Here is a 12,152-nt window from a genome sequence, read left to right as displayed (position 1 = left end):
CCGGCCTCCCCGGGGGCCGGGAGGCGGCCGGCGGGGGGCAGGGGGAGGAGACCCGGCCGGCTTGACGGGCGACGATGCCGAACTTCTGCGCGGCCCCGAACTGCACGAGGAAGAGCACGCAGTCGGACCTGGCCTTCTTCAGGTTCCCGCGGGACCCGGCTCGGTGAGTGCCCCTGGCGCGGCCGCTACGTGTTCGGAGCTCCGGGCCCCGGAGCGGGCGGGCTTGCGGATCCTCCTTCCCGCTGCGAGGCCGGGGCCCCCTCCCGGCGCGAGCAGTCCCCATCCCCGGGACCAAGGAGGGAGGGGGTAAGTGCGCAGGCGCCCACCCTTGGAGTGTCGGAGCGACCCTGGGAGCCAAGAAGTGGGCAGGGCAGCTTTCCCCGGAGGCGAGCCTGGATGGGCACATGCGCCCTGAGCAGGGGCCACTGTACTCGGCCCTTTAGGCTCACTACGCCCACTTGTCAAGCACCTTAGAAGGGCTTGTGTGTCAGAGGCTGACCGTTCCTGCATACGGTAGGCTAGAGACCGGAGCCTTCATGCGGTGGTCATTCATTGCTCTCCTGCTCTGTGCCCAGTCTGGAGAAAGCTGGGACAAGGCGACACGCAGGTAGTAGGCGCCTACTGCGTGCCAGAAAACCGTGCCTGCCAAGCGCGGGGGTGGGGTGGAGGTGGGAGGGGTATTAAAAAAAAAAAGAAAAGAAACAGCCCCTGCTCTTCCGGAGGCTCTGTGCAATTGGGAGAGAGTGTGCAAATCACCAGCAATCAATCGGCCTATTATTCTCACAACTCTGACAGACACTTATTATTATCCCCATTTTTACAAGAGAGTAAACTGAGGCAATTGAGGACTTCTGTAGCATACAAAAACACGAAGTTTAAAGAGCACCCAGCCCATGCACAGCCAGGGGGAGTGCAAAGTGTAAATAAACCACACTCCTTGCCCTGCACCATCTAACGGGGATATCTTGCCCAGATAACCAATAATGATACATATTGACTATGTGAGAGATTGAAAGTGCAGTGCTGAAGGACTTCTGAGGCAGCATAAGTCACAAATTTTGCCAAGTAGAGAGGGCATTAAAGTCAGGAGCAAGAATAAGGGCTCTGACTATTAGAGGGTCTAGATTTGAATCCATTACTTATGCCCTTGTGGCTAGTTAAGCTTCATTTTCCTGTACTTTTAAGGGAAGTAGTTGGATAAGAAAAATTCCAAAGCTGCTAGGTGGCATAGTGGATAAAGCACTGGCCATGGAGTCAGGAAGCCTGAGTTCTAATTCTGCCTTAAGCACTTATGATACTTTCTGAGTGACCTAGGACCAATCATTTAACTTTTGATTGCCTCACTTTACTCTCATGTAAAATGGAGATATTAGTAGGTGTCTCTTAGGATTATTGTGATAATAATAGGTGTCTCTCAAGGTTATAAATGAGATATTACTTGCCTAATATGACTCCATGTGTATGTTTCTTTTGCCTTCACACTATGTGATATACTATATATGTATACTATATATGCTATATTTACACACATATATAACATAATGTGTATATGCTAATATATTTGTGTGGATGTATGTATCTGGAGAGCTAGGTGGCTTGGTGGATAGAGTACTGAAATCAGGAAGACATCTTCCTGAGTTCATATCTGGCCCCAAGACACTACCTTGCTGTATGACTCTTGGCAAGTCATTTAAGTCAGTTTGCCTGAGTACCTCATCTGTAAAATGAGCTGGAGAAGAAAAAGGCAAGCCATTCCATTATCTTTGCGAAGAAAACCCTAAAATGGGACCACAAAGAGAAAAACATGACAACTGAAACTACGTTTCCTATTTTGAGAGCAGGGACTGTCATTTATCATATTTTTATATTCTCTGTTTCCTAGCACAGTGCTTTGCCCATTTGTTATTCATTTGTGTCCCATTCTTCATGACCCAATTTGAGGTTTTCTTGGTAAAGATAATGGAGTGAGTTGCCATTTCCTTTTTACCTCATTTTACAGATGAAAAAAACTTAGGCAAACAGTTAAGTGACTTGCCCAGGGTTACACAGCTAGGAAGTGTCTGAAGCCAGATTTAAACTCAGGAAGATGAGTCTTTCTGACTCTAGGCCTACTGTTATATTCACTGTGCTACCTAGCTGCCCCTATAGTAGGCTCTTATCCATAGTAGACTTTAAATAGATGTTTATTAAATGAATGGAATTGGCCAGCTCCTCAAAGAATCCTCTGATCTTTCCCTCTATTCCTCTTTAAAAACCTTTGTACCTTCTAATTCATACAATACTTTGCAGTGAACCTCTATATAAAATTGTCATATCATGTGTTAATAGGCATTTCTGTGTGAGATTTAAAAAAAATTCTATCATACTTTTGTTCTTTGAGGTCTTTTACCACATCTAATTTATACTTCACCAGTATCTGTAACTAGACTCTGCAAACAATAAATACTTAATATATTTACTGAATGAAGGAATTAAAAAACAAACTGAAATAAGAACTTGAAAGGGAATAGTGATTATTTAGTCTAACCCATAATTTTACAGAGAAGTAAACTTAACATGGAAAGAGCAGATCATTTGTCCAAGATCACACAGAGGAAGGAGAGTTTAAAATCCAAGTCTTCTCCCTTATAATTTAATCCCTTTTTTATTTCCCCATATTATAAGGGAATGTACCCCATTTTTTTACTTCCTAATTCCCAGATTTTATCCCATGGGATAAAAAAATATTAGATTTGGCCAAGTATTTCATGGTCCTGGCTCCAAAAAGTCAAGAAGAATTTATTAAACATTTATGTGGGTACTATGCTAAGTAATGGTGTTGCAGAAAAAAGGCAAAAACAATCTTTGTGTTCAAAGAGTGTACAACCTAATGGGTGAAACAGCAAATAAATAATTAGGTATGTACAGAGAAAATGGAAGGCAATGGCAGCTGGGGGAGACTAGGAAAAACTTTCTAAAGAAGGTAGGATTTGAGCTGAGCCTTGAAAGATGCCAGGGAAACTGAAATGGAAGTGAGGAGAGAACATTTAACAAAGGATTTTCCATTTTAGTCACTTTGTAAACAGATTTCAGTCAGTTAGTAAACATTTCTTAAACTTGGGTACTGTGCTGGGGATACAAAAATAGGCAAAAGAACAGTTCCTGCCCCCAAGGATTTGGGGCCAAAAAGCTATATACAGGACAAATAGAGAGTGATGAAGAGAGAGAAGGCACTAGAATTAGGAGGGGTTGCAAAAGGTTTCCTAAAAAAGTTAACATTTTATCTGGGACTTGAAGGAACCCAGAAAGCAGAGTTGAGAAAGGAGAACATTCCAGACATGGAGGACAGCTAGAGAAAATCCTTGGAGCTGAGAGATGGAGTGTCTTTGTGGAACTCTTAGGAGACCAGTGCCACTGAATTGAAGAGTATGTGTGGCAGGGAGTAAAGTGTAAGAAGTTTGGAAAGGTAGGAAAAGGGGCTAGACTATGAAGGGTCCTGAAAGTGATAGGGAGCCACTGGAGTTTGAATAGGGAAGTGACAATTCTTGAGCAATAGGAAAATGACTTTGGCAGGTGAATGTAGGTTGAATTGGACTGGGAAGAGATTTGAGGCAGCAAGAACAATTAGAAAGCTATTGCCAAAGGCTAGGAAAGCCTACATTACCATGGTGGCTGTGGGAGTGGAGAGAGTTGAACATAAACAATTTCACTGGCTTCCTTCACTTCTCAGCTAAAGACTCACCTTTTGTAGGAAGCCTTTCCCAGAACTTAATTTTATAGCCTTCTCCCTGAGATTCCCCCAGTTTATCTTGTCCTTTTTATGTGCATAGTTGTTTTCAAGTCATCTCCTCCATTAGATTATGAGCTTCCCAAGAGCCAGGGCTGTTTTTTGCCTTTCTTAATATCCTCAGAGCTAATGGCTTTTCCAGGCCTTTTCATCCCTCCTCAAATCTTTTTATGGCTCCCCATCTCCATTCTCTTAACAGAGAATGTTGCCTCATTGTTCACTATACAAAAGGATACCATTCATTAGGAGCTTCCTCTTCTCCCTACTCATCCCTTCATCATTCAGGTACCTACCCTTATCGCCTTCATTTGCCTTCTCTTATTATTACTTCTTATTTTTCTTATTACTAAGGCCAGCTATTCTACATGCACTGTGCTCCCATTCTGTCCTTTTCCTCCTAGATTGTCACTTCTTTTATCCCTACTCTCTCACTAATTTTCAGTTTCTCCCTATCTACTTTGTTGCTCTACTTCTTGTAAAGGTACTCTTTTCTCAATAGAAGCCTCACCAGATCCATCAGTCACTGGCCTCACATCTCTTCTTCTCCCATATTTCTCCTCCTGTTTGTGGCTGAATTTTAAAAATACTCTCTCCAAAGTTACCAGTGATCTCTTAAATTGACTAATAATTTCCATCTTCACTGATGTTAATCAGTTATTCTTGCAAACTAATTGGAAGATGTTGCATTTTTAGCAAATTCAAAACCCACTCAAATTCTTATATTAGATTTTGAAATAGGTTAGAAAATTATTCTTTATTTTTGGCAACAAAAGCATTTTGAATGCCTAGCAAATTATTAGGTGAAGCATACTGTTGATAACTAATATCTTCATAGCACAATATAGTTGATGTTCCAAAAGTCTCAGGGGAGTTTTAAATTTATCCTTATCCTTAACATTAGCTATAAATCTATATTTCAAATTAGCTATAAATCTATATTTCAAATTTGATAAGTTTAAATGTTTTGACTGACTTCTTGTCAGGTTCAACATTATTTTTATATTGTAATTTGGCCAAAGGGTATAGGGAGGATGTCAACTGTGCCATTTTCTTTTTTACTTGTGATCCTGTTATTAGAGTTGTCTTTAATCTGGTTTCTTTACAGCTTTCTTATCCATTGTCCATTTGGTGATGGTTAGTTTAGTTTAAACTAGATTATATAATCCATGAATCCACTTGACCTTGGAGATGTAAACTGCCAGTATCTCGAGTGTGCTGAAAATGAATGATGAAGACATTGCTTCAATCTGTCACCATTGTGGAACTCTCACTCCTCATCCCTCAGCTTTCCTTCATGTCACATGTGACTGGGGGAGGGTGCCAGTGTTTCAGCCTACCTATTAAATATTAGTAAATAGTAAAGCTTAATTTCATCTTTTTTTAGATAAAAACCAGAAATAGATATTCTCATATTTTCTTCACACACCCTAATGGATTGTCTTGGAGGATGTTAGGTTATTATAGTGGTGTATAGTTAGGAAAACCCAAATTTGAATACTTCCTCAGATACTTACTTTTTGGACAAATCACTTAACTTTTCTCAGTATTAATTAATTCATCTGCAAAATGGTGATAATAGGATCTATCTTACAGGATTATTGTGAATGTCAAATGAGATAACATATATAAACCTTACCTCTCATTTCATTGAGGAAGCCCATTAGAATTCTGTAGCCCCTTAAGGAGGGTCCTTCAGTCAACAAGCATTTATTAAGGGCTTACAATGTGTGAGGCACCATGCTGTACTGAGCACTGGGATACAAATTCCTTTTAAGGGCATTGTGGACAGATGTTTGCCCAGTCTTTGCTTGACTACTTCCAAAGAGAGAAGAAGCTTGTGATGTAATAGTTTCATTGTGGGACAGCTCTGATCATGAGGAAGAGTCTTCCTATTTCCTGAAACTTAAGTTCTACTGTCAGAACAGATCTTTTCTTTCTCCACAGTATTTCAGATGTGAGTTTTATTCTTTTTTTTTTTTTTTTTTTTAACCCTTAATTTTGGTGTATTGCCTTATAGGTGGAAGGGTGGTAAGGGTGGGCAATGGGGGTCAAGTGACTTGCCCAGGGTCACACAGCTGGGAAGTGGCTGAGGCCGGGTTTGAACCTAGGACCTCCTGTCTCTAGGCCTGACTCTCACTCCACTGAGCTACCCAGCTGCCCCCTCAGATGTGGGTTTTAGACACCATGGCATACTTTTTTTTTTTTTTTCTTCTGAACATTTTTCTTCTCTTTACTAAAGCCTATGATTGATTAATGCTTGGAAATTCTAGAAATATTTGCTGAATCTATAATTTCCTTTTTCAGTGCTATTAGTTATTTAACATATATTGACATATAAATATATGAATTGTGTATTGTTGTTTTTCCCTCCTGCAGGTATCACCAACTTTTATGTTCTTTATTGGATTTTCTCCCTTCCCTGGACTGTCTGATATTTTATCCATCTCTTTTTATCCCACTTGGATATGACCTCATTTTATTGTGTTTCTATCTCTTTTCTCTCCTAGATGGTGAGTTGTAAAAGGGTGATGACTCTACCAAGTACTAAATAGTTTAATGAATGAGTGAATGATTTAGTATTTGTTTATTATCTCTTTAAATATGATTTCGATTAAAAGCTTTTTAACAATTCTAGCTGTCTAAAAGTGGAATGGATCACTTTGTGAAATGGAAGAGAAGAGGTTGGGCATTGACTTAGCAGGAAGATTCTAAGGGGGTTTCAGGCTTTGGGCCTTAAATACTCTTTTACTTCTGATTTTAGAACCTGCTCTGTAAATGCACAATGAAAAAACTTAGTTTAATGAAGAAGGATCGTGAAGTATTGATAGCATTCTGTTGTCAAAACTATTATTCTTTTAGGGTTTAGATCCTGTTAGGTGGTACGGTGGATAGAGCACTGGGCCTGGAGTTAAAGACCTGAGTTCAAATTTGGCCTCAGACACATAGTAGCTGTGTGACTCTGGGCAAGTTACTTAATCCTGTTAGCCTCAGTTTCCTCATCTGTAAAGAGAGTTGGAGAAGGAAATAGCAAACCACTCTAGTATCTCTGCCAAAAAAATCCCAAATAGGGTCACAAAGAGACAGACATGATTGAAACGACTGAACAACAAAACAGATTACTATAATATAGACAAATGGGGTTAAAGACAACGATAAAGAGTTGCATTGGATCTAAGTGTGGAAAGGTTTATAAGAATCCAGAAAAGCTTCCTTTGTGAGGGTAGTATTTTACTTGAGCTTGAAAGACAGTTAGGAATTTTCTAGGTGAAGAAAGGGAAAGGAGATACATGAGACACAGGGAACAGTATAAGCAAGGCATGGAATACAGGTAGGATGAAATAGGAATCTAGAAGTTGTGTTCAGTTGTTTCTTTACGATTCTTCATTACCACATTTGAGTTTTTTTTTTTTTGTTGGCAAAGATAATGCATACCAGTTGCAGTCACCTGCTTGGGACACGCCATCTTCCCTCAACTGTACCTCTGTACTGGCTGCTCCTTATGCTGAGAAAGAGAAAGGTCCCTTATGCCTCTCTCTTAGTTTGCTTGGCAAATACGGCCTTCTGCAGAAGGCCTTTTCTTGGTCCCTTCAGCTTCTAATGTCTTAGCCCTTTACTTTACCTTCACCTGCTCAATATGCAACATAAAACTGTTTAGTTGTTTGCATGTTGCCTACCCCATTTAAATGTATACTCCTTGAGGGTAAGGACTATTTTTCACTTTCTTTTCTAGTATATGTCTAGCTTTAATAAATGTCTTTTACCTTCTATGTGCCTCAGTTTCCTTATTTTTAAAATGTAGAGGCTGGACTCAGTGGCCTTTAAGGTCCTGTTCATCTCTAACTCTAGTAAAGTTTAGAGAGCGTATTCAAGAAGTAGAATTCTCAATGCATGAAGGGAAATGATAAAAAGCCAGAAAGATTGACACTAACCTGGGACCTCATTTTTATAGATGGGAAAACCCCTTCAGAGTGTGAAGTTGTCTTATCCCTGTTACAGTTCGTTCATTGTAAGGCAAGAATAATTAGAAAGGGTTTATGTTGCCTAATGAGGTCAAACTTACTCTTCCTGTGTGATTTTGTTTCCTTTCTGTGGCCTACACCTTATTTACATATGAATGAATTTAGAATTTACTTGGAAATTTCTCTGGTAGAGTTAAAGCACTCACTGTTACCCTGGAGTTAATTGTAGGACCACTTTCTCTTTGATAGTACTTAGACTCTTCACAGCTTTTTAAAAGGCTATTCAGATTCATGCTGTTGTGTAAATCTTTCTTCCCTTTCTCTTTTCCAACTAGTGATTCTGTATCTAAAGACCCAGGGCAAATCATTTAACTTCTCTGCTTTGAGATTACCCAATCCTGTCTAGTCTTCCCTTTTTTTTCCTGCACTTTACTGTTTTTTTTTTGTTGTTGTTGTTGTTTTTCTTTTTTTTAATTACACTTTACTTGCTGGCACCTAACCACTGTATCTTTATGTCTTTGCCATTCATTGTCTTAGTCTGGTCCATTCCAGCCTTCGTTTCCCCTTAAGGTTAAGAAGGCAGAGATTTAATTTTTCAAAGGTATTTTTAAATTTATTTTTATTAGTAATAATTGCTAGAAAGAAGGTAGGGTGTGTGGGGGTAGGGGATGGCAGAGAGGAGGAGGGAGAGGGAGAGAAAGGGAGGGGAACAGAGACCGAGACAGCCAGGCTCATATACCCTCCTTGGCTGATTAACTCCCAGTTCCTCTTTCCCATCAAAGCAAACAGAAGCCCTTGCCCCATTTGGGGGGGAGGGGAGATCACTACTTTCACCCCAGTTAGTTAGGCATATTTGAAAACTCTTAAGTACTTATTGTACCAACTCAGAAACTTCTTAGTGATTTATAATATTCACTGAGAATTCCCATCAACAGTGAGTGCAAAGACATTTCTTCATCATATGCTTTACCATTTTATTCAGTTACTTTTCCAGGACTTTTCTTTTTTTCATTCTATACTCTTTCCGTTAGTGATCTCATTAACTTCAATGGGTTTGATTCCCTTTATGCATACAGATTATAAACTTTTAATAGCTAATAATATTTTCTACGCTAAAGTTCAGTCCTACCTTCTGACTGCTGATTTGACTTCTCTACTGCAATCTTTATTCTGGGAATGCAAAAGCAGAAATGAAACAGTCTTTGCTCTTAGGGAACCTAAATTTCACAGGACTGATAAATATACATATTTAAATATAAATAAAATAGGAAATTTGAGGAGGAGGCACTAGCAGCTGGGGGGAGTCGAGAAAGTCTTCTTTGTAGAAGGCAGTGTTTGAGCCAAACTGCCAAGGAAATGAGAAATTCTCAGAAATAGATATGATGGAGTGTATTCCAGGCATAGAGGCAGGAGATATAGAATGTTTTATGTGAAAAGTAATAAGGCTAGTTTGATTAGTGTATAAAAGGGAGCAACATGTAGAAAGGATGAAAAAGATATCCACAAATTATGCAGTTTTGAGAGCTGGGCGGACGCTGTGGCTATCTAATCGAAACTATAACAGAAAAGAATCTACTATAATATTTCCAAATTATTATCCAGCTTCTTCTTAGAGACCTCTAAAATGAGGACACCTCTCACCTCTTGAAGCAGTCTATTACAGTTTTTAATATTTCTGATTGTTAGGAACTTTTCCCTACACATATAACCTAAATTTACCTTTTATGCTTTTGCATTTTTTTACATCACTTGTGGTTCAGGCTTCCCAAGACAAACTTTTTATATCATCATTTTCGTTCTTTGTTTCTAACTCTTTGTGTTTCCATTTGGGGTTTTCTCGTCAAAAATACTGGAGAGGGAAAATTAAATGACTTGCCCAATGCCACATAGCTAGTAAGCATCTGAGTCCTGATTTGAACTCAGGAAGATGAGTCTTCCTGACTTCTGGTTTGATACTCTATCCACTATTGCCATTTAGCTGCCCCTCCAGAAATAAATAAAATAAGTGCAATCTTTTCACATAATAGCTCTTCAACTATATAACTGTTCTTAACCTTTTCTTTAAGTCAGCTATCTCCATTTTCTTCAACTGATCATCATATGATATCTATCTACTCAAGGCTTTTCATCTTGGTTATTCTCTTCTGAACATTCTCCATTTTATCAGTGTTGTTCTTCATATAGATGGTGCCCAGAATCAAAGACAGTACTCCAGTTCTGGTCTGCTGAAAACTATGCTTCTCTTATGAAAAAGCAAACACGAGATTACATTAGCTTTCTTAGACAACAGACCACACTGCCCGATTCATTGAACTTTACATAAACCCCCAGGTCATTCTCAAAGTACTATATAATCATATCTTCTCCTTCTTGCGTTGATGGAATTAATTCTTATTTTTTCTCTTTTTTTTTTTACCCCAAGTGTAAAGTGTTACATTGATCCCTTCTACATTTTATTAAATTCATTAAATTAAATTCAGCCCCATGTTGTAGTATGTTGAGATCTTTTTGGAGCCTGACTCATCCAGTGTGATAAGTATTCCTCTGGCATTTAAAGCTTTTTGTAATCTGAGATCTTCTTACCTTTCCATCCTAATTATGCTTTGCTTTCCCTCCTGGCATTCATTGATCAACATAGGACCAAGCACAGGATCCCCCAGTATTGCCCTGAATACCTTTTACCATAATGACATTGAACCATTAACAACTACTCTTTGAGTCTGGTAATCCAACCAGTTCTGAACCTATCAAATTGTATCTAGTCTTCATTGCTCCCATTTTCTCTAAAAATAGTATCAAATACTTGATCACAAACTTTAGTGAAGTCTAAGCAAACAGTATTATATAGCTTTCCTCATCTTCCAGTTTAGTAATCCTGTCAGAAAAGGAAATGAATTTTTTGTATGGCTTGCTCTTAATTAAGCCATGTTTCCCTTTCAAGATGTTCTCTAACCATGTCTTAAATGACTTATTCTAGAAAATTCCCAGGAATCCAAGTCAAATTTCCTGCCCTATAGTTTGTAGACTGTTTGCTTTTCTTTCTTGAATATTGGGATGACATTTGTTCTTCTCTAATAGTGTGATACCTATAGTCCACTGTCTTTCAGATATTGACAGCTGAGAGTTATTTGAGCACCCAAAGGCTGGTGTTCATTTGAGTCTGTGGAATGAAATTAATCAAGTGCCATTAGGCCCTTTCTTTTTGTCTCTTTATTTATCTTATCATTTGCTGTTTTCTGAACATCTGTATAAAACTACAGCTGTTTATAGCAAGGGAACAACACAGTTTTAAAAAGAATCCCCATTCCAGCAGTGGGTTTAACTGATCTCTGAGGTTGAGTATCATTTTTCCAGTAAAGGAATGATATTATTTCCTCTGTATCAAAACAAAACAAAAACCGCTTACCCATCAGTCATTTTCCTTGGCCATAGAAGACAGAAGGAAAATAAAAATTGAGCTCTACCTTTTCTCTGTCATCATTTCTCATGATTATATCCACCATAAATAAAGAATCTTTTCCTTTTTTTAATCTTCCTTTTTCATTATAGCTTAACAATAAAACCAAAAACCTTTTGTGTTGTCCTTAGTTTCTCTTGCCAGCTTCAGTCATTCTGAGCTTTTGTGTTCTTGACATTATTTTTATTAGTATTGTTCCATGCTTATATAATCCTCTTCTTTGATTTGGATTTGTTTTTTCTTTTTATCATATCTATATCTCCAGATTTTTTTGGTTGTTTTTTTAAACATTTATTAATAATCATTTTTAATATGGTTACATGATTCATGCTCCTCCTTTCCCCTTCACCCCCCGCACTGCCCCCACCCATGGCCAACGCACATTTCCACTGGTTTTATCATGTGTCCTTGATCAAGACCTATTTCCAAATTGTTGATGATTGCATTGGTGTGGTAATTTCGAGTCCACATCCCCAATCATGTCCACCCCGACCCATGCGTTCAAGCAGTTGTTTTTCTTATGTTTCCTCTCCTGCAGTCCTTCCTCTGAATGTGGGTAGTTTTCTTTACCCTAAATCCCTCAGAGCTGTCCTGGGTCATTGTATTGCTGCTGGTACAGAAGCCCATTACATTCGATTTTACCACAGTATATCAGTCTCTGTGTACAATGTTCTTCTGGCTCTGCTCCTTTCGCTCTGCATTAGTTCCCGGAGGTCTCTCCAGTTCGCCTGGAACTTCTCCAGTTTGTTATTCCTTTTAGCACAATAGTATTCCATCACCCGCATATACCACAGTTTGTTCAGCCATTCCCCAATTGAAGGACATACCCTCCTTTTCCAGTTTGTTGCCACCACAAAAAGCACAGCTATAAATATTTTCGTACAAGTCTGTTTATCTATGATCTCTTTGGGGTACAAACCCAGCAATGGTATGGCTGGATCAAAGGGCAGGCATTCTTTTATAGCCCTTT

At 39.0% G+C, this 12,152-nt stretch overlaps 1 protein-coding gene across 1 annotated transcript in view; it reads left to right on the top strand.

The window, feature by feature from the left end:
• Positions 1-33: 33 nt before the first annotated feature.
• THAP12 (THAP domain containing 12) overlaps positions 34-12,152 on the top strand; it is a 27,668-nt gene continuing 15,549 nt past the window's right edge. The window contains exon 1 of the mRNA XM_044665995.1: positions 34-163. Coding sequence (XP_044521930.1) covers positions 75-163 — 89 coding nt within the window. The 5' untranslated portion in view covers positions 34-74. The remainder of the gene's footprint in view (positions 164-12,152) is intronic.

This window comes from Gracilinanus agilis, chromosome 3, assembly GCF_016433145.1.
Source record: "Gracilinanus agilis isolate LMUSP501 chromosome 3, AgileGrace, whole genome shotgun sequence".
NCBI classification, from domain to species: domain Eukaryota; kingdom Metazoa; phylum Chordata; class Mammalia; order Didelphimorphia; family Didelphidae; genus Gracilinanus; species Gracilinanus agilis.
This window is presented reverse-complemented; position numbering and strand designations above follow the sequence as displayed.